The following is a 26,510-nucleotide window of genomic DNA, read 5'->3' on the forward strand; positions in this document are numbered from 1 at the left end:
TTTTTGTTCCATGATGAATGTGTGCCATTTGGGTACATAAAAAGTAACAGATGACAGCTTTAAGGATTAGCTTTGTTATCTCCAGTCCCCAACACTATTGTACCTATTTCCAGATCTGATCACACAGAAATCTGGAATGCAACTGATCCATCTTCAGTGCCATCCATTTCATGGCACGCCTGTTGGGTGGCTTATGCAACTAGAGAATATGTTTGTGGTTCTGATCCTGAGTTACTTATCTCTCATGATGAGTAGCTGCCCAGTGAAGGATCAGCTGTGTCATTTCCTTTCCATTGATGGCTTAAGGGGTAGATCCTTTAGGCCGAGAATCAGCCTGATTATAAATAATGGCCAGTCTTCGCGAGCGAAGATCCGGGGAAGGTCTTTACACCTTCCAGCCTGCGCACTGGATTTTTTAGGTGAGACACAGTGTGCGCGGAACTGAGCCCACCCTTTAATCCTAAGGTTCATCTGCCGGGGCCAAGCGAGCTTGGACGGTGGCAGCGAGGTCCTTAGGACGTAGGTGGGTTGCCTTTAAGGGCTAACGAGCCCCACCTGCCCAGGAGTGGCCCTGACCGGGAATCGAACCAGGGTCTCCGCGGTGATAGCGCGGCGCCTTTACCACTAGACCACCAGGGGCTCCATCAGCCTGATTAGTGTAATGGCTTATAACAAAGGATAGTGGTATACACAATCTGAGTGCTCTACCAGCAAAATTCTTCTGTGAACACAGGTATATCATCAGAGTTAGACCTCCAGCCAAGTGTAATAAAACCATTGACATTACTGAAAAGAAACTTAGGCTGGCAAATTCAGTTTTGTCAGAAGTCAGTGGAAATTTTGAGTTGCAGATGCCCTGGGACTGAAAGCAGACATGGAGCTGATGCAGTGGAAAACATAGTCTGAATGTATCCTCTCATTTGAAGGACAATTCACAGGAGGTTTGTGGACTCAGGCCACAGGAAAGCCAAAGCATAAGTCACCCAACCTTCCTTTATGCAACATTGTACTTAGAATCACAGAATCACTTAGGCTGGAAAAAATGTCCAAGATCACACAGTCCAGCCATTAACCCAGCACTTCCATGTTCTCTGCTAAACCAGACAGACATAAATAAAGGAGATGTAAGTTTTGTCTCTTGAATCTGTTACTTTTCAAATTAAGAACTATAAATTTCTGAGATATTAGAAAGTCTTAGGAGAAACCTAAAAGGGGGGAAAAAAAATTATTTTGAATTCTTGTTTCCAACACATCAACATGATTTTCATTTCTGTAATAGTTTTGTGAGCCAGAGTGGTGGTGCAAACGCAATCAGCTCATAGTGCAGCTCTGTTTCATTTGCTACAGCAATTTTGAGTAACGTAATTGCATGATGACTCTTTTTGCATTTGGCTAATGAAATTACGCATACTCCACCCATTGAATATTGTATTCTGATCTGCAAATTTTTACCTATGTTACAGACCAACAAACATATCTTCATATGACATAAAAAGGAGAAAACAAGTTTCTTGTGCAGATTGGAGTCTGGGTTGGTTTTTTTGGTTTCCTAGATACCTTTAGCCTTATTTTTGCTGTTCACTTTCACAAGATTTTTTTTGCATTGCTACCACCTAATGGTCATAATGTCTTGCCTTATCTCTAATGGTAGTAATTTTGTCTCACTCGTGTCCAGCTTTCAGACAGAAATCATACAATAGCTTTTGTCTTTTTATCAAAAAATAAAATAGTAGTAGAATACTAAAATTACTGCCAGACTTTATCACCCATTTTTTCTATTTGCATGGTAAAGCCTTTTTTCCTCAGTGTTCCTGAATTTCTCATGATAAAGAGGTTTGTGATTAATTTGCAGATAGAATAACCCTTTTCTAAATGCATGCTACTCAATAAATGAACAAGCTGCTTACAGTAATTAAAGTAATGTCATGCTGTGCTCAAATTGCTTGTGCTAATAAAGCTAATTGGCAACAGCAAGCATTAACTGTGATTAGTCATATGCATCTAATGTCATCACCAGTGCCTATAATTTTCTACACAGAGGGAATTTCACATCTGTTTTAAATCACTTGTCTGTTGTCTGCATTGGTGTTCTTTCCAATATTATTGAATCAGATTGTTTTACTACAATAGATGATAAAAAAGTTGAGTTTCTTTTTTCAAACGAAGAACGGCATAGCAGAGAAGAAGATATGAAGGATTTCCAGTTCACTTATGCTGAAATAAGTGCCTGATTTCAGTTAAATTAACAAATCTGCATTTTCCATCTTTTGCATATAGTCTGATATTCCCTTCTACAGAACGTAGACTATTTGCAACAGAACATTCATTTACCCAATTTAGACTGCACACTGAATTTCCCAATAAAACAGATGAGTCAAAAGATCCATTTTGTATTTGTTTTGGAAATTTGCAAGGAACCATTATCAGGAAGAGAAGCTTTTGCACCATACACAAACTCTTAGCTGTAAGTAGAACAATAATTATTTGTTCTGTCAACCCAAAAAGGTAAAGGTTAAATTAACAAGAATCAGGGGGCTGAAAATGCAGCATTAAAGACTAAAATTTAACCAATAATTCATACAAGTGTTTTTCATAAATGACATTTACTGGATCCCTTCAATTCACATAGCTTTCTAAGTTCTCTTGTCCAAATGGGTACATTTTTCTAAAAACGTGTTCTCAAGTTCTTCAGCTGAGGTTTCTTCCTATGCTGAATGGAGTAACTCTATGTTTGTTAACAGTTTTCAGTTTGCTTTATCCAGCTGCTTGGATTTACTGATCTATGTTCAGCTGATGTTTGGCCTTATGGCTCAGAGCTTCATTAACTACGTAAAAATGTAGAGCTATCATATCACCTCAGGATCACTAAAGGCAAACAAATCAATCCCAACTTACACAGAGAGATGTCGTGATAAAAATAAAAAGGGAACATTCACTCTTTGAACAGCTCTGGGGAACTCTTTTTTTTTTTTTTTTAACAGACTTATCTTACTTTTCCCACTTCAGGTTTCAGGTTTTCAGGTTTACAGCCATTACTGAAAACGTTACCTAGCTGATGGTAAATTCTTTTCTTTTTATCCCGTTTCAGAGTATGTTCAGGTCATGACTTTTTTTCATCATCTGTCACTTTCACAAACTAACTTAGTTCTAAAAATCTAAAAAGCCTGATCCTTACTCATATCAAAACATCAAATTCTTTATCAGCTTCAATTTCTTGGATTGTTTCTGCTTAGATAGATCACAAATGGATTCATTATGTAGGGTTTTTTGAGATCCAGTATAAATCAAAGATCTGAAATCACATCTGGAACTGCAGATATTAACTCTCATTTTATCAGATGACAACATAAACCTCATGACATCTTGTTCAGAAGATCCGAGTGACTTGTTTGTGAGCTCAGAGGACAATTATCACATGGCTCACTTTTACCTATGCTTCTAAATCACAGAAAATATTATTAAACTTTTAAATGGCTTAGTTGGCATTCTTCCCATTTTTGAGAAGCCAAAGTGGACCTGTCCTGATTTTGGCTGGGTAGAGTTTTCTTCCTAGCAGCTGATACAGTGCTGTGTTTTGGATTTGGGATGAGAACACTGTTGATAACACTAATATTTTAGTTGTTGCTAAGTACTGCTCACTCTAAATCAAGGACTTTTCAGTTTCCCATGTTCTGCCAGTGAGTGAGGAGGTGCACAAGAAGCTGAGTGGGAGCATGGCCAGGACAGCTGATCCAAACTGAGCAGAGGGATGTTCCATACCACGGAACATCAGGCTCAGTATAGAAACTCGGGGAGTGGCTTGAAGCCACCATTCACTGCTCGGGAACGGGCTTGGCATCGGTCAGCAAGAGCTGAGTTATTATGTTGTGCATCACTTGTGTTCCTTGGGAGTTTTTTTCTCTCCCTCTCTCTTTCCTTTTCATTAGAGTTATTGTTATCATTGTTATTATTAACTTTATCTCAATTATTAAACTGTTCTTAACTCATAAGTTTTACTTTTCTTTTTCTGATTCTCCTCCCCATGCCCCCTGGGGTCAATGGGGAAGTGAGAGAGCAGCTGCATGGTACTTAATTGCTGTCTTGGGTTAAACCATGGCAAGTCCAAACAGACTCTGGAGATTTTTCCTTTTTTACAGCTTAGATACCTTGACAAGTTCCCAATGCCTTCATAATGGCAGCAGAGTTTGTATTTTAGGAAATAGTCATCCCGTTTCTTGGGCACACAAAATCAGTAATCTACCTCTGTGAAATCTCTAAGAAAACGCCCCAAGCATTTACTGGTGTACACCCAAGAGTACTCTACATTTGGTTTTAGAGCTAATCATCATCATTAACAAAGAATTCACTCTTTCTATCCAATGCGGTCAACTTAGATATTTACAAACCCTGTCCAGGGTGCACAGTTAGGGCTCCCAGTCTTGTGGATGACTGGGCACATAAGCTTAGTGAGAATGTTTTACAACTGAAGATGTCAGGACCCAAGTTTAGATGCTCTTTCAAGTCAGTTACATAAATATACAATTGAAATATACAACTGAAAAGAGACAGAGTGCGTAGGATCAAGTATGATGCAACCACAAAAAAATCCAATATGTAGACTGATTATGAAAACATTCAGTTTGTAACCAAAGGACAGATGGCAATGGCAGGAAAAAGTATAAGTTGCTCATGTTTGCCCTCAGGGGTTTTGGGTGGATACTCTGCATCGGTTAGTATAGTAATGTATTTGTTGTAATGTGCTTTCAAGAGCATTGCACAAGGGAGAAGTCCTCTGACATCAGTGCTGACTATATAGAGCAGAATGGAGAGTAACTGGTTTTGTTACAAGATGATAAATGCTACTTTGTACTACAGGAGTGGAAAACCATAAAAATAGGGCTTATTTTTATGTTAATAACAAGCAAGCATAGATTGTAATAAGGAATAAAACCAGAAAGTAAGTAGATAAATGTGATCTTTCTGGCAAACATGAAAAGTTGTGCCTCACAACTCTATGAGATTCAGTACTACAAATGGTTTTTTAAATTACTGATCAGAATTGATATGCGTCTGAGACACTTGATTTGTTCGGAACTACTTTAATATGTCATAGGATAGATACTTAATTCCTTATAACTTTCCTAGTCACTGCTTCTTCACGTTATCCTTCTCAGTTGGAATGCTTTATGGTTCTTGCCCTCACTTTGGATTCTACATCCTACAAAGCTACTTACCAGTTTAACAGATAAGTAGAGCAGTAAGGGGCAAGTTGACCTGGCTGAGAAAGAAATGCAACACACTGCTACTTTTGTAATTGCTGTTCAGTGTCAAAGAACATCACTTAAATTTTACTTATATTTAATGTTCTTCTGACTAGCAAGCAAGAAATCTGAAAGTATAACTATGAAGATGGTCTTCCTCTGGCTTTCCCCAACGCAGACACTAAGTCACTCTGTCACAAGGAGGGAGGGATGAGAGTAAAAAGTACTCCAGGGAAAGAAAACCAAACTGGTTTTGTTAAATGACTATCTGTATAGTTCAGTTTTAGTTAACAAAATTATATGGTTACATGTGCCAGCTATTTCCCTAGGCTTTCCTGCTCTCATTGGAGAGGCAGACTCCTCTAGAGTATTATTTGGCACAACTCAGGAATGCTGCCTTCTCCAATATAAAAAACAATTAAGTCACTTCTCTCAGACTACATAAATCTGAGAAGGCATTAACAGATGGGTACAGGCAATGTAGGTTTTAGATGCTAAAAATGCAAGTTAGTCTTACACAGACCAAAAATGGTAGACTTAATGCCAACAACACAATATCAATCAATTACAAAAAGTGTTATCCTGGTCATTGTTAAAATGGGTTGTCTGCAGCAAATGTTTCACCAATATGAAACTGCCCAACTCTGACTAGATCTCAGTTTAATGACTTGTTAGACATTTTTGTTTTAAGTGCGTGGGGAGCATTATAAACTCCCTGGTAGTATTTCAGTACTACAGCCAAGACTGATGATTTTTTTTTTTTTTTTTTTTTTTTAAATTATGGATTTAGTCCACAGTACTATGATGATTCTGGTGCATTTCATCAAAAATTTTAAAACTTTTCTTCTAAGATAAAATTCTCCTGCTTTTCCTTCCTTATTCTTTTTTTCCTCATTCTTCCTCCTCAGTCAGATTTATATTAGTGATGCAGTGTGATAAATGTGCAATTGAGGGGTTTTAGTGTGCTGTTTATTGTATGTGCTCAAATTTTGTAAAGAGGGCATCTTTTCTCTACCAGTTTTGAAAGAGGAACTAGGTCCTGTAATATCACATTAACAGCTGTCTGAGAACATGCCACTACTGCTGATTCTCTGAAGTTGTAAACAGTTGTAAAACTTGATTAAATAAGCAAAGCTTTAATGTCAAACCCATTTAAGCATTCATATTTTTATTTAACAGCTGTAATCTGTTACAAATAAGTTTGTATCTTTTAACTAAACAAATGTCTTCCTTTAAAGACAGTGACAGTAGTAAAATATATTATAGGAAATGCTTTAGAATCTTTTAAGTCCTTATAAAGTGGGTAGAAATGCATAGTGGGGAAAAAAATACATGGCTGGGGTGAGTGGTCATGTTTTCCTTTCTGATTATGATGCAACTAGGCTGTGCAGCTCAGAAGGTTCTGAAGTGTTGCCTTCTACTATCAAAGCTGACTGAACTTTGCTAAGCCCCAACTTCTGCAGGGCACGAGAACCTTGCAAATTAAGTCTTACTGACAGCCATAGGGGCTGGAAATTTGGGAACTTGGCTGCCCCTCCAGTGTTGTGCATCATCTTGATCAAGACTCTTCTCACTTGCCCAGGACAGCACTGTCCTCTAGCAGCAAGACAGGCCCTTTTGCAATCTTTAAACAGGTAGGCTTCACTGTCCCAGAGATGAAAAATACATCCTATTCTGGATTTTTACCATTTGGTCAGTTCTCAAGAAATGAGCAAGGAAGGGGGGAGAGGAGGAGAAACAGCACAAAAATTTAGGCATTCATGTTCTGGAATTATGCTGTAAATAAGTTAAACTGAGCTACTCACATAGCATGTGACAGAGTTCAAACTGATCCAGTATGCTCAAGTGGGTTAGAGAGGGTGAAAAGAAATAAAAAAACCAAAAAACACTACAACCAAATACACCAGGGGAAACTAGGCTACAAGAAGTTTGAATCTAAAAGCTCAGCATTAGATGAGTTTTGGGTTGCTGAAGGATTTCAGAACCAGTGCTTTGAAGTTATTTATATTTCATATTACTACTAAAATAAACAAAGCAGTTCTGGCCTAGTTCCTTGTTGTGGCAAAAAACCACAATTAAAACTGCAGTATACTAAGTGATACCCAAAAAAAGTAGGTAAATGTGGTGAATCATACTGTAGATGTAGTGATGTACTTAATTTTTGGAGTTTTTTTTTCAAAAATCTGATTTGCAGTACTGGTACCTAGCAAGCTAAGATAGAAGATGTAAAATATTTTTTTCTGCATCATTTAACTCTTCATATATGGGGAAAAACCAGGTTTGTTATTTCAGTTAGATCTATTGCCTTGACATATATATGTGGTATTTCTGAATTTTACACCTATTATCAGTTACAAACTAGACTACTAAATCAGTGTGCTTTTTTGATTGCCTCTAGTAAGTTACTTTATCCGCATTTATTAAAAGCTGTTAACTAATATAACATTCACCCATAAGAGGTCAATTACTGTACTCAAAGAAATAGCAGTAGTAATGAAGTGAAATTCTAGTCTTTGTTACATAATTTTTTTAATTACCTGTTTCAGCTTTATACATATGTGCTTTTACTTATCAGCCTTCATCTCTATTTAACGTCTATGAAAAAGGAACTTTTACTTAATGAACACCTATATCTTGAGTATGTGATTTTTGCAGTTTATTCTATCTTTGCATAGTCCCAAATCTTAGTTCTATGAAATCTTCCATAAAACATCAAGAAAGAGAGACTGTCAAATGCCAGACTGGCAGGATTCTTAATATAGAGTAAGCAAGAGCTTCCTGTACTGTAAAATAATTCAAAAGCTTCAAGCATTTATCTGTCACCCTATTTGTTAATGTCATCTTTTGACCATAGGGGGAAAAAAAAAAAATCTCATCTCTAGCACTGTTACTTTTCCTTTAGTTCTGAAAGAAATTATCCTGGTAAAGAACCTGGACAAAAAGGATAGAAGCCCCTTAAAATGAAGAGTATTCGGCAGTATCGATATGGATTGTGCTCCCTCCTTCACTTCTTAGAGTAAGAGCAGTTGCTTTCAAAGTTCAAGTACTCCACATGCAGTACAGTTACTGCAGTACTTCATCAATCCCACCCTCAGCCACTGCAGAAGCTGCTGTGGTAGCAGTAAGGCAGAGGGATCCTTACACACATATTCAGTAAACTGAAGGCCTAATGAATGCATGTCAGCTTAGCAGCAAGCCTCGTTACCTTTATTTCTCCTCAACAGAAAAGCTGCAGCTAATAGAAAAGCTCATGCTAATTTTGAGTTTCTAAGACATTCTTAGATGTCTGTAGCACACATCAAGGCCATACATTGTTTATAAAAAAAGTTATTCTTGTGCCATTGTCCTTTGTGCTCTGAGGTCAAAAAACCTTTTCTGTTATGAAATCACATAGTGATTCGTACAGTGAAGACTGTCAAAAGTGGCAGTATTCAAGGAGAGCAATACTAGTTTAGATCAAAACTCGAGCAAATCAGAAGTCCAGATGCCATATTAAGTCCTACAGTCAGATAAGAGCCTGTGGAATACCTTGAAGATACACATGGTTGGGTGTTATGGTAGTCTCAAAAATAATCTTTAAAATTAACTAATTACTTTTTCAAACATGCCATATTGTCAGTCGTATCTTTTATGTGTAAATGAAGACTAACTCCACAGTCCTCATAACAAGTCTAGACAGAGGAACGTTTCTTAAGACAACTGATGTTAATAGAAAACTAATAACCTTATAATTTTTGTCTAGCAGCAGCCATCATTTGAGCTTCTGAATCTTCACATTCTAAAGGGTCAGACTTCAGTATGTAATACTCAGCCCACACCATCAGTAAAAATCCTGACTTCATATTAACAAACTTCATATTCAGAGGATTCTATTACATGTATTTGCTTTTTCTATTGCAACTCACAACTTAAATCCTTTCCCCTCATGAATAACCTGACACAGCCATCATGGCGATGAAACTATGGAAAGAATTCTCCCAGGAGCATAAGGCCATTCAGAGGTTCTTATTTACAGCAGTCCATTAGAAAGACAACCTTCTTCTAGCTCACTGAAGTGTTGCAATGACTAAAAAGAAATTAAGAGCTTGCTTAAGAACTTCCAATTGCCCTCCTCTGCCTTCAAAGCTTAATTTCATCCTTTACCTGCTTTCTTTCAAGCCTGTACCTTGATACTTGCAAGTGATTATCTTTTGCCTACCTGTAACCTTTCTGCAAATTTGTGAACATGAAGAATTTCTTGCTCCTAATAAATACGTTCCAGTGTAACTAAGTCATCTAATTTCCATACACTACCCCAGCATTGCTTTCTTTACTCCTTTCCAAACACTTGGCACAAAAATGCATTTGGAATTAGCAGCTACTCCTCTCACTGAAGGAACAGGTTAGTCATTTAGCACCTAGTCCATACTTCCTCATATGACAGAAAAGGACGTTGGAGAATAGCTCAAATGGAGGAGCACTAAGCACCCACATGTGCAAATTACAGCTTAACATAACCACTGACCTGTACCTAGTTTTACCATGGAAGTCCTTTTCTGAGTTACTCCATTCCAGATCGTAACTGGAGACTCCCACTTGGATATGCCTTACCATACAAAGAACACTTCAGAGCTGGGTCATCTGCCAAGCCCTTTCTGTGCAGGTGCAGCCTGTTCAGGTGACACTGGGATGGCTGGGGACAGGTCCTGCATGCCCATCTATAGTCACTGTTCTCTCAACTTAATGCAAAGACAAGGGCAACTTGCTCCTCCAGCAGAGACCAGGAAGCTCCTGATGAGTAGCAGGTAACCACTCAGGTGAATTTATTTCCTTTGGACTGTTTTCAGGATGCATTAGGCCACTCCTTGTTCCACCACAGCCAAGAGACCCTACCTTTATCACTCAGGGTGTTATGATGGTTTACACCTGGGCAACACCAGATGCAAAGCTGCAGTGAACCTGTGAGTGTTCTCAATGACAGTACTGGTGACAGTTGCTGAAGCAGATAGACCTCACCATTGTCTCACGAAGAATTTAATGTAGTATAAAGAACAGATTAACAGCACCAGTACAAGCTTACACTTTGGCTTACATTTTTGGCTGGACTGGACAGTAGTGATTCAATGATGACAAATATAAATTCTTGCCTGAGAAGCTGTAAACATGGTAGCAAAAAGGCTCAAATATATCAAGCAGCTGGACTATCAGAAAATCAGAGAAATCATCTTGACAAAAGCTGAATTTTGCCTCAGAAACCAAAGGTAAACTGGTTTCCATCAAGATACATTTAGCCTGGCCAGAGGCCACTGACAGTGTCTACACTTGCAGAGACAGGAGCCTGAAATGCTTCAGAATGGGCTGTACCATATGCACAAGTATCTCTTTCTTCTTCCTGGTATTCTACAGTTCAGTGCACTTAGGAAAAGCCCCATGGGCACTGCAGCTAGCCACGTTAAGAGAATATACCCTACACATTGCTGTGTACACACACAGGTGGGAATCTATATAATTCATAGTTTAGTTACAGATTGTGTTAAGTGCTTGGACACAGCAATCAGTATGGATTACATATGAACCATGTAACTAACACCTGAAACAATTTAGTTATCCGGAAGTCACCCACCACTTCCCAAGTACTTCAAACCAGACATGCACAGTACCAGCATTCAAAAGAAAGTGTCACACTTCCTCAGTCTGCCCTTCTACCTTTTCAAGCTACTTCATTCTGAAGGGACTACAGAGAAACAACAGGACCTCAGAATCCCACAAATATCTTGCAGTTCCTGGTTACTACCTTTCCTCATCAATATGCACTCCCTCAATATGGCTCACTCCGAAGCAGAGTCCTGCTCACCTGCAAGTGTACTTCAGGATAGTTTAGCAGTGACTACAGAAGAACAACCCCTTTTTAACAAAAGCAGCATTAAGAACTATTTCTATAAAGATATAGGAGAAAAGGTACTGTGGAGAACTCCCAACAAGAAAAGTAACAAGGTCACTTGAGTTTTAGCAGAATCAGGACGCTTATCTCCGCAATCTTGTACCTCTGGCTGATAATCAGTAGAAGACAGTCAACTTCTTATATCTTTCATTCAAAAATATTGCAAAGAAAGGAAAAGCAGGTTTTATTTGCAATGTATGCGGTGTCCTGGCAAAAGAACACGGTTAGTGTATTACCCAAGGTGAAACTGTGACAACCTAAGACAGATGATTGGTGCAGACAGGGGGATGGAAGCAACCCACCAGTTAAAAAATATAGGAAGAGCAGCACACAATGGAGTTCAAAAGCAGACCTGACAGACACGTAACAGGTCCAGATTCCATCTGGAAAAACACAGTATGCCTCCCTTTAGAATAAATCACCAATCTACCTAATTATCATACACAGATCAAAGCAGTGAGACAAACAGATAAACTTTCCCTGTGCAAATGGGCAAGCTGAATCTCATGAGACATGAGTGACAAAAATCCACTCAGCCACAGCTAGACAAGATTTAGTTTTCTTACTCTGGATGGCTGTATGCCAACAATCAGTCTTCAGAATTATTGTTTTGAGACACAGAGAACACAGCTCACAGGAAAGCACCCACACCACACACAACTCTGAGATTCAGAGTGAGCAGAGAGAACACTCCTTCTGAAGAAAGCCCTAGAAAATGAATTACAGCATTTAAGCTATGGCCAGAAAGATAAACTAAAGAGAATCCTAACCCATTTTGTAAGGTACTTACTGATTTAGAGAAGATAAAAATACAGAAAAAGTTCCCCTCTCCAATCAAAAAAAATATGCAAACACTAAGCCCAGACTCATCTAAGACAGACATTCTGAAAGATACTACTAGCAAAACACAAGGTAAAGTTCAGGTCTCATTATTGCTTCAGTTTGTGGTAGAAGAATAAGCAGCACACATTTCCCTGCAATATCATCAGGAGAAGTGTGATTATACACAAGACTAAACACAGGGCAAATCACACGCTTGGAACAATCTGAAACAAACAGCCAAGCAAGGTCTGAGCAAGTTCAAAAATTTTTGTGCACTGTCCTAGCTAAAGCAGACAGGAAGCTGCCTCTGTTTTTAGGCCAAGAATATATTGGTTTTAAATTTTATTGCCTTAGTTTCCCTCCATGTTGTAACTGTATATATTCAAACAATAATGAAACAGAAGGATGCCAAATCCTTACCTGTTAGCAAGTAAGATGTAGAAAGTAAAAGACAAACATTAAAAACTTTACCAAAAAAAGGCATGTTGCTGCTGCAATAACTGCTATTTTCCACCATGGTTTGGGAAACAATCAAGACACTTTTATAATGAAACTCAAAAAAACACTTATACTACACTCGAAAAAGCACTATTTATTCTGAGACAGTCAGAAGTGATTAAGTCTATTAATAGAGCCAGTTATATACAGTAAATACTTCCTGATATAACTGTATAAGACATATGTCAGAAAACAAAATAATCTCCAAGGATATTAATGCCAATTTAAACAGGAAAGTAAGTTTATAATGAATGACAGTAAAACCTGATTCGTCTTCCTCACAAATCTTTCGTAACTCCTCAGTGGATTTCACACACAAAGAATGAATGTCACAATAAGTTTCCACAAAGTATGTGGATGACAATACAGAACTCACTGTTTTCAAGAGGTAGATACAAGGCTTAATAGGTGCAAAAATGAAGACTTCACTCAAGAGCATGGTCACACTGGATTGCATGTGCAATGACATGAGATTGTTTTAACTACCCTGCTGTGACTGCCTGTCAACTCACTGAACAGGGGGAATGCTTGCTTAATTAACAGCAATCCTAGTCTAGATGATGGCTTATGCTTTTACTTAAATGGAACAATCTTGCTATAAATCTAGTAGAGGGCTTATACTTAAAAATAACGCTTAGCTGGTCAAAAAGACATGATTCATCCACTCTGCCAGGTGTGAAGAGGCAATGAGCTACTGCATATTTTACTGGTCTAGCCACTTTCAAAACATACTCCTGTTTGAGTGAAAGTCCTTTATCAGAGAGGTCCTGAGGGTTAAATCCATTGCCCTTTGATATCAACTGATATCACTATTCCTCAGTTTCAAGTGACTGAGCTTTCAGCCATTTAGAAGAGCACTGTGGAATGTGGCAGTGTGCAAGCCCTTCAAAATAAACTTATTTCACACCAATTGCTGCTAAATACACTCTAGGAACTCAAACCTGTATGAAGGTATTACACTTTAGTCCATGTTGCAAATGCACTAAAATACCTTTACATAAAGAAGACTCAAATTCCATTGCATGCAAGTCAAACTTGATTTAAACAGGTTGGGTAACAGCCTTTCCCAAGGGTTCTCCCAGTACGCTCAAACCTCCGTAAGGCCACGTGAGCAGCATATCAACAGCAGCACTGATAAAAGATGGCAAAAGGGTGCATGTGCCTGTGTGTGTACACACACCCACAAAGCCCCTTCCCCCCGCCAAACACACCTCCAAAGCTTTCCCTTCAAGTTCAGGATTCCTTGTACAAGCGATGCAGGTAGTGGGTAAAACGCACTCTGCACTTCCTCAAAACAAGCTCCCACTACCTCAAATCTCACCTCCCACAGAAGCTGTAAAAATGAACAATAAATGCAACAGTAGGAAAGAACCCTCAAATCAGCTATAGGTAAGCCAACCTAGTTTGTCTCTAATGCGCCCTTTAGTTAGACAGCAAACTACAATGAAGTGAATTCCACTCTTCCCACACCTCCACTCAACTCATAAATGGAGTGGGATGCAAAATATTCCCCTTTTTCAATTTCTGAGCTCAGTATGAACTGGACAGAAGACTGATATGACAGTTGATTAACAGAAGGACAAACAATAGAAGACTGAACTGCAGGCAACAGGGCTGAAATTCAATTTCAACTACTATGTTCTCCAGTTTTCATGGCTATGTAAAACTAGATAAATCAACCTGTTAGCAAGGGACAAAGAGCTTCATTGGAAAGGACAAAAGTTTTACGCCTTGAAAGTATCAAACTCACATAAACCAACCTGTTGCTCGCCAGTATTTGAAATTTCTATTTGACTGCAATTCATGTGTTGAAATGAGCATTTTGTTTCCAAAACCACTTGTTTAGTAACAGATCAGAATGTAACAAGAGAACAGCTGCCAACCTTAGAGCTAACATACAAAATGATTTTGGTCAAGCTGATCTGGAAGTAATTCCGAACTGAAGAAGAAACAACTTAGAAACTAACTGGATTCCACCAGTGAAGTACAAATAAAAGGGCAACCATAGTTACCAAGTCCACCTGTGATAATGTGGGGTTTGCCCCTCAGTTTTCACACAACTGATCAGTTCGTAGGAATTTCCAACGACGAGTGCATTGAACTTTGCAGAAAATCCAAGAGAGAAAGCAATAAGGGCAATGACATACATGTGGGTTTTTTTATTTCTGTATGCAATGTAATGTTTAGGCACGTTGCTCGGGACGCCTTCTAAAATAAATCATTGGCCATTGTTTAGAGTATCCTTTTGGCTTTAAATACTGGTCAGGAAAACAAATGATGTAAAAAATAAATGATTACAGAAAAAAAATGGATTTGCATCTGAAAGTGCAGGAGTATTTTAACCCTTTCACCAGACAATGTGGCAATATACAGTATATTGCTTCTGTTTGTTTGAGAAGGCTGTTGGAATTTTACACTGACATAGAAAATTATAAATTACACAGAATTAGTTTCCATAATCACTATATATATACACAAACCAGCCGTGAAAAAACTGGTTTAGAACATACAAATGAAAGCCTCACACAGATCAGTACAGTGAAATTAACAATTAACATGCTCTGCTGCCAAAATTTGTATTAAAAACACTATTTACTTTTAAAATGCATGTACTGTAATTACATTAGCAGCACGGGCATTTCATTTACTTGACTTGTCTAAAAGGATTATAGCGTTTTAAATACGCAGATTGTTCTGAAATGTTCCATTGTATAATGCTTGGTATTGAAACTAAATCTTGGTGAACTGTTTAAAAGGCAGGTGAACCACTTAAACACAACAAGCCATGTGCACTCCAAATATTCTAGTGTTTCACCTGTAAGGTATTGTTTCAAGCAAACTAGACTTAACAGAACATATGGCTTTACAGTAACATCAATTTGTCAACTAAGCTGTTGCAATAAATACTTAAAATCTCTACCAATAGACTTACATTTTTTGATCTGTTTTGAACAATACAGAAAACAATTACCAATTAAAAAACCTGTTGTAAAATGTTGAACACCAAAAAATTCTTATTTAAATCACTTTTGTAAGCTAAAACAACCAAAATAACATTTATAGGGCATTTCAGTTTCAGAAAAAACATGAATTTTCTTTTTCTTTTTTACAAGGTGAAAAATGTAAGAAAACTGCTAAATACTTTGGTCACACTAATCGTCAAATAATTATGTCTCAAATACATTAGATTTTTGTATTCACTTTTTTTATAAAACTATTCTTACAGCCATTTTAACTATAGTAACACTACTGTCATCATTACATGGGTAGCAGGATCTTATTTCACAGGCTCCCCGTTATTTAGAACAATACAATATAAACATACGCAAAAATTATTGGTATTTTTCAATGTGCAATATTTTTACACTTATGAATTTCTGTACAATGTCTTAAAATCTAGAATATAAATGTTGCTGGTCCTGATTCCTTGCGAAATTAGTGCAGCAGTGACTGGCTTCAACAGGGTCTAGATGAAATCCTCAAGAAACACTTAAACACCTGGACATCAGTTCTTCCTCTTCAGCCAAGGTAGCAGACATCACATATCATACAGGGCCATTAACAGATGCCTCTCCTAAATGGGTGTGTTGATCAGTCCTAAGAGGCCAAAAAATGATGTAAGTATACCAGACAGGTTCAAAACAAATTCAGGTAGGCACAATAAGAACCAAACCAAAAAGCAATCCCAGATCATGTGTAGCATAACCCGCAAACTGAAGAGAGGAAACGTGCTCATGATGTCCTCCTCTCATTTATTTTCGGCAGTCCAGCATTTCTGGAGTCTTTACTGCCTAATTAAGCACAGCACTCAATTAACTGAGCACACCACTGAAGTGTTTGATCTTCATTAACAGGGATAGAAAGCAATCTCTAGAGATGAGATATCTCCAAGAGAATCACTAATAAAAAGCACATTTCTGATACTTATCCAAATCTTATTCTGTGGGGCAAAATGTGATACCAGGAGTTATCTGTGGGGCAAAACGTGATACCAGGAGTTATCTGTGGGGCAAAACGTGATACCAGGAGTTATCTGTGGGGCAAAACATGATACCAGGAGTTATCTGTGGGGCAAAACGTGATACCAGGAGTTATCTGTGGGGCAAAACATGATACCAGGAGTTATCTGTGGGGCAAAACGTGATACCAGGAGTTATCTAAGGTTACACTGGAAAGTAAGCAGCTAAGACACAACAGGAAAAACAACAGCATCTTAAAAAACTGCTTTAGTTACTAATCTAATCTACAAACAGTCATTTTACAAACACTTTGAATGTAAGTCCATTAGGATGAAAAGTTCAGGAAGTATGGAGGAAAATAGGGAGCAAACCTACAGAAGTGAAAACAGTAACGATATATACATTTCTAGACAAAGAAGTTTAGTGTAAACGTGGGCTCAATTGCTCTGGACTAGCATAAAGAGATCAAATTAGTGTATGAGAACTTTAAAAATATGCAAGCAACAAAGGCAAAAAATTTCAACTTTCATTCAGTGCAAGTCTACAGAATACATCTGAAGATTCCCTAAAAGAATGCAAATACTGCTTGAAACTACAGAGGAGAAAAGTTACCTGTAACTCCTGTTCTCTGATGGTGGACATCACAGAGAAGCCACTCTGGGGTCCGTGCTCTACATGCACATGACCAGCAGGAGCCCCCTAGCTAAGTCTTTGGCTGCTAAGCTATAAAAACACTTTTTAAAAAACATATGTACATATTAGAGAAAAGACAGCACTAGACAAAAGCAAAACACTTTAGAGAAACCTGGAAGGTAAGAAACAAGTGCTGCACGGACAGGAAGTGTGACAGTCTGCATGGCAGTCACTGGTCCATGACAGAATAGGGCTCCTAGCAGAGATTACTCCTGCCAGCCACCAGCCAGAGACCCAGCTAGGGGACGCCTTCCACTAGTCATACATACATGGAGCCCCAAAAGCACAACTGTGTTTGGTATTTATACTGTGCTTATGAGGATCTACTGTGACAGCCACCTTTAGAGAAAGTACTGAGCTTTGCTGAAGCCAGCTGGATTCAATGAAAGGAGTTGCTTGAGACTTCCTGCAAGCCAAAAGCAATCCAACAAACTGCTAGCTCTGAGAGCCCTCTGTTGGCTTAGACGGGCATCTTTGCTCAAAAGGCAATCACCCAGTACCCAAAGACTTCTTCCCTATAATTTAATGCATTAAAAAATAGGCTTGATAAAGACAGTACCTCCAGAAGAGGCTGTGAAAGAATTTTTGGTTTCCCACTTTAAGTATACAGGGTTGGGTTCTTTTTCTGATTAGAACTCACTTCTTGATCAAGTTCAAGATTTACGCAGAGCAGAAAGTTAGTAGAAAGGAGTTTATTAAATATTAGCTCATAAACAAGTCTAAAAAACCAGAATTTAAATTTTTCAAACATGTTTACATCTTTTTTAGTCTGCATACAGTATAATCAGAACATGTAGCAGAGTTCTGCATATCAATTCACTATTCTAACTTGATAACATTGTCACAAAACAGAATATGGATATTTACAACTCCCTGCAAGACAAATACATTTTGATGAATCAAGAGTCTTAGAATCAACAGAAAATACAGAATTCAATAAAACAGATGCAAGTACACATTTAGACTGAACTAAACTCAATCTGTTTAGATCAATCCTATTAGAAAAAACAAACAAATTGCTATTTAGAGGTTTGAAAGCATCCTTGAATGCAGTTACCTCTGTTCTGGACTGCTGTTAGTAGGCTGAAGAGCTGAAGGGACCTCTTCTGCAACCTCTGTATTCTCTTCTACTACATATTTACAAGAAGGATCCTGCGAGGTAGACAATTTTCCTTCCTCACTTAAAAAAAAAAAAGTTATTTAATTTATTTACTTTTTAAGTTTACTTATAGGGAATTTCAGGCAACAGGAGAAAACAGAGACGGGTCCGTATTTCACATGCAAATGGATTTCAAGTTACAATTGCAACATGAAGATCAAGCACATGGCTCTAGACTTTACAAACACCTAATGATGCACTGGTGTTCATTGAAATTTGACTGGATAAAAGGGCAGGAAATACAGTGATTGCAAATAAGATCAGAAAGGAAATAAGGAATGTGTGTGATGCCTGAAGTGGTAACAAATCACAGTCATGATCCTTTACTATACATACCGATACGATTTCAACACTCTGAAGCCAGAAGTAAGCGAAAATGGAAGAAAGTATAAAAGAAATTCAAGATTCCCTCAGAAACTGGCATTAATAAAATCTGTCCATGAAACATATCAGCAGAATCATTACCTTCTTACATCTTACAATCACTAATAACTCCCCAGTGAATATGATATATGGGTTACGTGGTACTAAGACACAGCCCAATCTACTTCACAAATTTCCTCATGAAGAAAAACAAATAAAAGTTCAGTGAAAAATCAGTACACTCACACAATATAAGACATTACCATGTAACCAGGTAGTTTCAAAAGTCATTAGCAAACAAATCTTCTGTTTTGCCTCAAAACCAAAGCTTTTCTGCCTCTCTATTCCACCCTCTTCCACCTCAGTCACACCATTATGAGTGCACTAAAATAGAAATATGACCATATATACCTGCAAGAGATAGTTACAAGATAGCTCTGAAGTAGACACAAACATCAATCTTATACTTCTGTGACAACAAATCTATTTATGCAAGAAGTGCCAATCTCCTCTGTTGGTTTTCTTCCTATTCTCACAGTTTTCCATGGATCCTCTAAATCTCAATGAATCCTTCTCTTTCCTCCTTCTACCTGCAGGGCCTGCAAAAATAGTCTTTTGTATTGCAATCTCTCCTCAAATTTCCCAGTCTAATCTTCCCATCTCATTTGCCCTGATAGTCTCTGTATTCATTCCAAATAAAATACTTGTCACCATCACAACTGGCGTCCTAATTTTTTTAATTTCTAAAGAGGTAGTCTCTTCTAGCATTCTTCCAGCGTTCTTCCTTCTCATTCTCCATTCTGAACTAAGTTCAGAAATCCCATTTTTGTCCTTTGCAGCTTTCCACAAATTAATTACTGTGCTTATAATGCTCTTCCTCCCCTCAACATTGACTTCAACATCATAAGTTTTCTACTGACAGAAATCTAGACAAAGCTGAAGTCTGGAAGCATTCACTTTGCGAGGTAAACAGGCCAGAATAGGACCTCCTCTCACTACTCTGTCTCTTAATCTAGACTTTTTCCCAGCAAGTTGATTTAAAAAAGAGCCACTTCAGCATTGACTCAGAATGAGGCCATACTTCTCTATCAGAGTTGAACAGTCTCTACACTTAATCACAGAATCACAGAATTAACTGGGTTGGAAGAGACCTTTGAGATCATCAAGTCCCACCCTTGATCCAACCCCACTGTGATTACCAGATCATGGCACTCAGTGCCACATCCAGCCTCATCTTAAAAACCTCCAGGGATGGTGAATCCACCACCTCTCTGGGCAGGCCATTCCAATGCCTGATCACTCTCTCTGTAAAGAACTTCTTTCTAATATCCAACCTAAACCTCCCCTGGCAGAGCTTAAGCCCGTGCCCTCTTGTTCTGCTGCTGATTGCCTGGGAGAAGAGACCAACCCCCACCTGGCTACAACCTCCTCTCAGGTAGTTGTAGAGAGTGATGAGGTCACCCCTGAGCCTCCTCTTCTCCAAACTAAATAACCCCAGCTCCCTTAGCCTCTCCTCACAGGACTTGTGCTCAAGTCCCTTCGCCAGCCTGGCTTCTCTGGACAAGACCTCATCTCTGAGTCTCCTTCCATGTTTTCTTAACATTTCCTTTCCAAATCAAGATCACAGAGTCCCCATTGCTAGACGTTTTCAAGATGCAATTGGACAGAGTGCCAAATAAACCATCTTGGCTCCCTTTCCCATGCAGATAATTCTTCAAGTTCTCTTCTGATCTGGGTAATTCTGTGATATTGCCTCCCTTTGCACCTCTCTGTCCTTTTAACTACAGTTCAAGCAGATAATTTCATGAAGGTAGGCAGAAACTGCCACCACATGCTGCCTCCTTATGTTAGTTTTTGCATCAGTATAAGAAGTCACAGAACTTCAAAGTGCACGTGAGCTAAAGCAGTTTAAGGAGAAGTTTAAAGACACCATGGATAACTAAATCAAATTGTAAACATCGAAGAGTGAAGACCATATAAAAGCACTCTCCAAAAGACAGAATAAACTGGAGAGCAGATGCATCATTTACTAAATCAGCAAGGCATGTCACATCAGTCTGCACAGAGTCCCAATACTTCTCTAAACTGCTTTGGTTCAATTCCTCTAACAATGCCATTTGATTTATAAGCAATGCTCCCTCCTCAGTACTGAAAAACATCAGAAGTTAAGTCAATCAGATAATCGAAGGGATGGAAGCAAGAGTGACTCAAATCTGCTACATTTCAAGTTCTATTCATTTTGGATGGTTCAGGAATTATCTACTACCACTTGCAGGAAAAAGTAAAATTAATGTAAATGACAGGCAGTGTTAAGGACTAACACTGGAAAAGCTTTTTCTACTGAAATCAAATGTGTTTGGGTTTTTTTTTAAGCAACTTCCAAAACATATAGACAGTTTCTTTTCAATATTTAAAGCTAGAATAGGGACAGATACTAGGAAGTTATTCTAAAAGAATGAGAAGAAGGTTGCAGGCCAAAATGCTAGTAGTGTGTTCCAATTTGTTAAGATCAGGGTAGAGGCAGAACACAACAGCTTCAATTAATGAAGGCAAAATTTTTGCAGGTCAGACTGTTTGTAGTCTGTTTACCTACATAAATATTTGCTACTAAATAAAAAACACTTGATCATTAAATCTAAGATCACAAGATCTTAGTAGATGGGATTAAGTAGACAAAACTGAAATGTGCTTTATTCTTGTAAAAGAATCATAGTGTTGATATATATAATACAGAATTTAACCATACTGAAAGACACTTATTCTTAAATAACGCACTTGGTATCACAAGATACCAAAATTAAGGAGTTGCTCTTCTGGTTATTCCAGAACTCCATGTGCCACTGTAGTCCAGAACAGATTTAACACAATCATGCATACCACTAACAGTGATCACCCCAAGTGTCTGACGAGCTGCTCTCAAGAGCAGTGCCTGGCTGGCCTTCAACTTCTGTCCTCCATCCTTCTGGATGAGAAGAATGAAATTCCAATCCAAATCTAAGAATTCCATGCAAAATTTAAAAAGCTTAGTTTTGACATGCAATTAACTGTATGTTAAAAGACCTGTATAGGGAAATTGCACAGTAATGAGCATCATGGTCAAAGTTGATTCAGTCTTCCACTAATAACCTTCCACTGAAACTAAGGCTTGATAAGTAAAGTCGTATGTTACAGTAACTAAGTAGAAGTAAAATTTCAAAACAATCATTTTGAATACTTTCTAATTAAATTATCACTTACAAAGAACTCTTTAATGACAGTGTTCCATCTACAGGGTCTACTTTACAAGGTGGGAATAAATAGGTATTCTTACCTTTTGAAAACAGCCGTTTCAGTTTTAGCATCTACAGTTAGGCTCAGTGTCTCCTTCATGCTGCCATTCATGACTGTTTCAGTTACCTTGTCTGCATTTTCTACATCATCCTCTCCATCTGAGCTGGCCTCCATGGCAACACTTCCTGGGGCTAGAAGTATAAATAGAAGTAATTTAGTACATGGCTAGTTATATTTCTATTTCATGAGCAAGCATATAAGCCAATATAACCAGAAAAATATTTTTGCAGTTTTGTACACTTCCTGAATTCTTCCTTACGAGAGAATCACCTTTCTGCAAGTGCCACACAGATATAGATATAGAGAGAGCATAAGTACTACTTACAGATGGCTTAAGAAGAAGCCACAGTCCGTAATTTTTTTTTTCATTTTACAGGCCACTTGTTGATTTAGACTGACAACAATTACTACAAGTTTGCCTAAACAAGACTTAGGTAGGATTACAGTGAAGAATTATTTTTCTGTACAGCCAAATTCACGACACAAGTCCACACAGTAAAAATTTGACACTACATTTCTGAGTACACACAAGCCTTTGGGAAGTCCAGTCTCCCTGAACTTCTCATCTGCACTTCTTGCTCTGTCTGTTAGTGATATATATAAAAAAAGTTCACTAAAATATTTTTGTTCTGTAACCAGTTCATATATGTAGAATAAAAAGTTAGTGCGTGCACAGCGAAGGTGGCTTGGAAAGGAATGAGTAGGAAGGAGAAATTTGAACACATTGAGGTTACCGGCCTGCTGCAACATTGGACGAGACTGGAGGTGACCACTCTTCTTGGGCATCAGCTCAGCTAAGTGCTGACACAGGTGAGAGGATTCTCTAACAGAACACACTTGGTTTCTTTGTAGTGCTTTTCTGTTTCATGATGTGCAGGCTTTTTAGAGGTAACAATAACACTGGTTCGTGTTTTGAACTGGAAACTACTGTAAATAGTTCATAAATTCTTTGAAAAGTCATTTTCATTACCTGGCAGAACAGCAGCAGAACCAGAGAAGAGGTCTCTGGAACTCTAAAATTTTAAAGTTCAGGGAGATCTTTCTCAGATACAACTCCTATAATCAAGCCATTTGCATTTGCGAATGCAGTATACTCACTCTCCAGCTGTGTTGCAAGAGCAGTTACGTTTGCACTCAAGGGATCACCTGGATCTGCGTTTGTTTCCATTTCCACAGGAGAATTACTTCTTAAGGAATCTTTTGAGCTTCAAATACAGTAAAAAAAGCTTTAGAAACCTTTCTGAATAGCAGAATGCAGTGTTCTTAAAACAGCATAAGTTCTCTATCAAAGCTCACTATAAAGTTCGCTAGAACTCTAGTGAAGCTGAAAGACAGCAAGTTTGTAGGAGTCTTGGAAAGACATGCTAAATAGAAGTTCAGTATTGCAAAATCCACCAGAACTAAGGTGAGGATGTTTGATGGTCATTTTATTTTGACTTGTTTGATTTGCTTAGCTTTCCAAATGCACTCTTTCCACCCTGAAAGATGGTTCTCTGAGACTGCCAATGCAGTCATCATCCACTACAAAAGTGATTTCACTACTTAATTGTACATGGCAGTATAGCTACAAGTTTTTCATTCTGAAGAAACTCAAAAGACAAGATTTGGCCACTTGAAAAACTTCTCACCATTTACAGAATAATGGCTTTTCTATCCAGTAATGTAGCAACACCAAGTCTTCATTTTCTAAACCCTTAATTTGGTTATCAATTTACCCATCTCAAGCATGAAACAACACACTGTTTCATGTTGAAAAAAAATCAAACTTTTATATCTGAGCTGTTTTAATGCCAGAGAGAAAAATCAAAAGCCAGATGTATAAAAGCGAAGTCTTCTGACTGGAGAAGGAATCAGTTCTTGATTGCTAATATCTGGCAACTCAAGATTTAGATCTATGTGATTAGATACACACACAAGACTTCAGTTACTTTCTGTGTACAGTTCCGTCGAAGACAGAACAGCATTATCTCGAGTGTTCTCGAAATAGTGCAGAACTGCCTAACCTAGTTATCACAGCTGCACAAATACATGAGTTTCCAAAACAAACAAACAAAAAACCAAACAAGCGAAAACCATCAGAAAACCCCCAACAAACCAAACAAAAACCCAAACCTATTTGCTTTATAACATCCATAGAACAGAATCCTCATCATAGACATTTTGTAACCTTTACATTCAACAGTTCACGTTCAACCCTTCACTGAGTTCAGTCTACATTAAAAAATAAACAAAAAAATTTACAGACCAAATTTTGGTCAGAAACCCATATTAAAGGACACAAATGTTCGTAAAACCCCTTTAAAACAGTGACACTAGTGTCATCCTAGAAAAGCCTGCTATGAAGTAGATCATACGAAGACATGCTGTTAGAACACATGGGACCCTTTGGACACTTTCCATACACCTCATATTCCATCAGAACTTCACTAACACAGGCTTGTGTAGAGATGGACACCCCAAGGAAACCAAACTTATTCTCAATGACTAAGTTTCTTACCTTAAAGAGGATGTGAAGTCAGAAAATGAAGCCCAGCCAGTTTCTTTTGCTGGCACAGGTGCTTCAGTACTCCACACACCAGACCCAACAGAATCCAGACTGGCACCATGTGCAGTCTCCATGGGTACATCAAAGTTCGCTGACCAGTTAGGTGCTGAAAAACCATCAGGAAGTTCATTAGGAAAAAAATTTAAATAAAGAACATGAATGCACATATGCCTAACACACTGATTCTCTCTATGCACATTTCAAAACCAAAGAGCCAAATTCCTAACAAGACTTCAAAGCACATGCAGAAAAATCTTCTATATCCTGTTAAAAAATGGATGTATTGCCTAAAAGGAAAATTCTGCTAGTAAGGCAGAATTAAGATCAGTAACTCAGAGTACTCTGCTAAAAAAAGGCTGTATTTATCTGAAGAACTAATAAATCATAATAGATCACAAGTATAATTCCACTTTATTCTTTAAATTAACATCAACATTTGTTAACATTTTTCAAAACTTATTTCTATAATAATAAAATCCTTAAGAGTTTTCATCCCTTTTTCAATTTCTTTAAATAATTTCTCATGCACTAACACCACTGCTAAGCTTCAGAAAAGTTTAAGGCTTTTTACAACTTAAAATATTTATTGGTATTCTAAATTTTGGAGTAACTGTGACTTAATAGCATCTAATTTAGGATAGGTCAATTCAAAATACTTCACCTACCCAAGGGAAACATGTTTTTCATTAACACTTACATACAAAAAAACAGGCTGAAAAGGAAGCTCTGACTAGCAATTAGAAATTCCAACCCAGGCAGATATGGGAGGAGACCCACATGGATCAAAACTTGTTTGACACACAGATGCCAACGACACCAATCTGACAAAAGAAAAGAAAACCCTTAACTTTTCCTTCTATTTTAATTTAATTCCTTACAGTCTAGATAAACACAGGGCTTTCACCTATAGACATTGCCAGTTTAACTAAAGCCAGTTTAGTCTTGACTTGAATGTGAAAACTTTTCAACCAATTACATCAGTTAAGATTTCACATTAGAGTCTCCTGAAGTGCACCTTTCATTTGCACATGAAACCAGAACAACACAAATTCACTTAGCTTCTGTAGGAAGTCTTTTCAAAGAGCATTGTTAAGATGAAAAGTTGGTCTGGAAGGCTTCAAGTAAAAATACCATCTTTTGGGATTGGAGATTAACAACCTATTAGTTTTGCAGGCATTCAATATTTATAAATGAGTACATTTAGTCCTTCCTTTCTGATACTCCTCCTTTTTTTTCCCCTCTTGAAGAGAGGTAACATGAATTTTAGAAACAAAAAGTAATTCAAGACGTGTAAGGAATTCAAACTTCCCAACATTTGCATGCTCTGTTGCGAGTGGGAAAGACTACTTTAAGATAGTTGGAATAAAAACAGTAAACAAGGAAAATCCTACAAAATCAGTCTGCTAGATCTAACAATTTCCTATAACCAAAGGAATAGGGAAAAAAGCTACGTACGTTCACTTAAGTCTACTTCCATTTTGTCTTCTGTATTGGTGTGCGATTCAAACAAGTCTTGTTTAGTTCCATCCTCTTCTTCAGAATCTGTACTTTCTTCACTGTCCGTACTGCCCGAACTTCAAAGACAAAGAGATAGTTTAAATTTTGCTTTTACTATCATACCCTGGGCACTAAGAAATACTGGAGAATTTGAGGCTAAAGAGAATTACAACCACCATTATTTCTGATTAGTAATGGAGATATAATTTTTAACTGTTAGAATTCTCCCCATTTCTCTCTCAAAAGAACAAGGCTTAAGGTTTTTCAGTTGATCACATAAAGAGGCTTTCAGTATATACTGAGGGAGGCTGCAAAACCCTGAGTTTTGGGGACTACATGCTCCTTCCCCTCAGTGCATCTTCCTATGTCCACAATCACACTTGTACTGTAGACAAGATAGCAAGGTGAACAAAGGTGTGGAGCTGGGCTGCCTTGTCCAAGGCAAGAACGGCTAAGCAGGTTTAAAAGCAGAGGGAAAGAACAA

General features: G+C 37.9%; 1 protein-coding gene across 8 annotated transcripts in view; it reads right to left on the bottom strand.

The window, feature by feature from the left end:
- Window positions 1–14,610: 14,610 nt before the first annotated feature.
- The window catches only part of PPP6R3 (protein phosphatase 6 regulatory subunit 3), a 53,744-nt gene continuing 41,844 nt past the window's right edge, over window positions 14,611–26,510 (bottom strand). For 5 of the 8 annotated variants that reach the window (XM_050337011.1, XM_050337015.1, XM_050337013.1 and 2 more), the window contains 7 exons: window positions 25,985–26,103; window positions 24,482–24,635; window positions 23,083–23,189; window positions 21,965–22,115; window positions 18,628–18,645; window positions 18,190–18,312; window positions 14,611–16,077 (listed from right to left, as the gene is read on the bottom strand). In XM_050337011.1, coding sequence (XP_050192968.1) covers window positions 16,026–16,077; window positions 18,190–18,312; window positions 18,628–18,645; window positions 21,965–22,115; window positions 23,083–23,189; window positions 24,482–24,635; window positions 25,985–26,103 — 724 coding nt within the window. In that variant the 3' untranslated portion in view covers window positions 14,611–16,025. Of the gene's footprint in view, window positions 16,078–18,189; window positions 18,313–18,627; window positions 18,646–21,964; window positions 22,116–23,082; window positions 23,190–24,481; window positions 24,636–25,226; window positions 25,351–25,984; window positions 26,104–26,510 lie in introns of those variants that run through there. The other 3 variants (XM_050337016.1, XM_050337010.1, XM_050337017.1) reach the window with 2 other exon arrangements.

Source organism: Myiozetetes cayanensis, unplaced genomic scaffold, assembly GCF_022539395.1.
Source record: "Myiozetetes cayanensis isolate MyiCay16 unplaced genomic scaffold, myiCay2020 scf6-25, whole genome shotgun sequence".
Taxonomy (NCBI): Eukaryota; Metazoa; Chordata; class Aves; order Passeriformes; family Tyrannidae; genus Myiozetetes; species Myiozetetes cayanensis.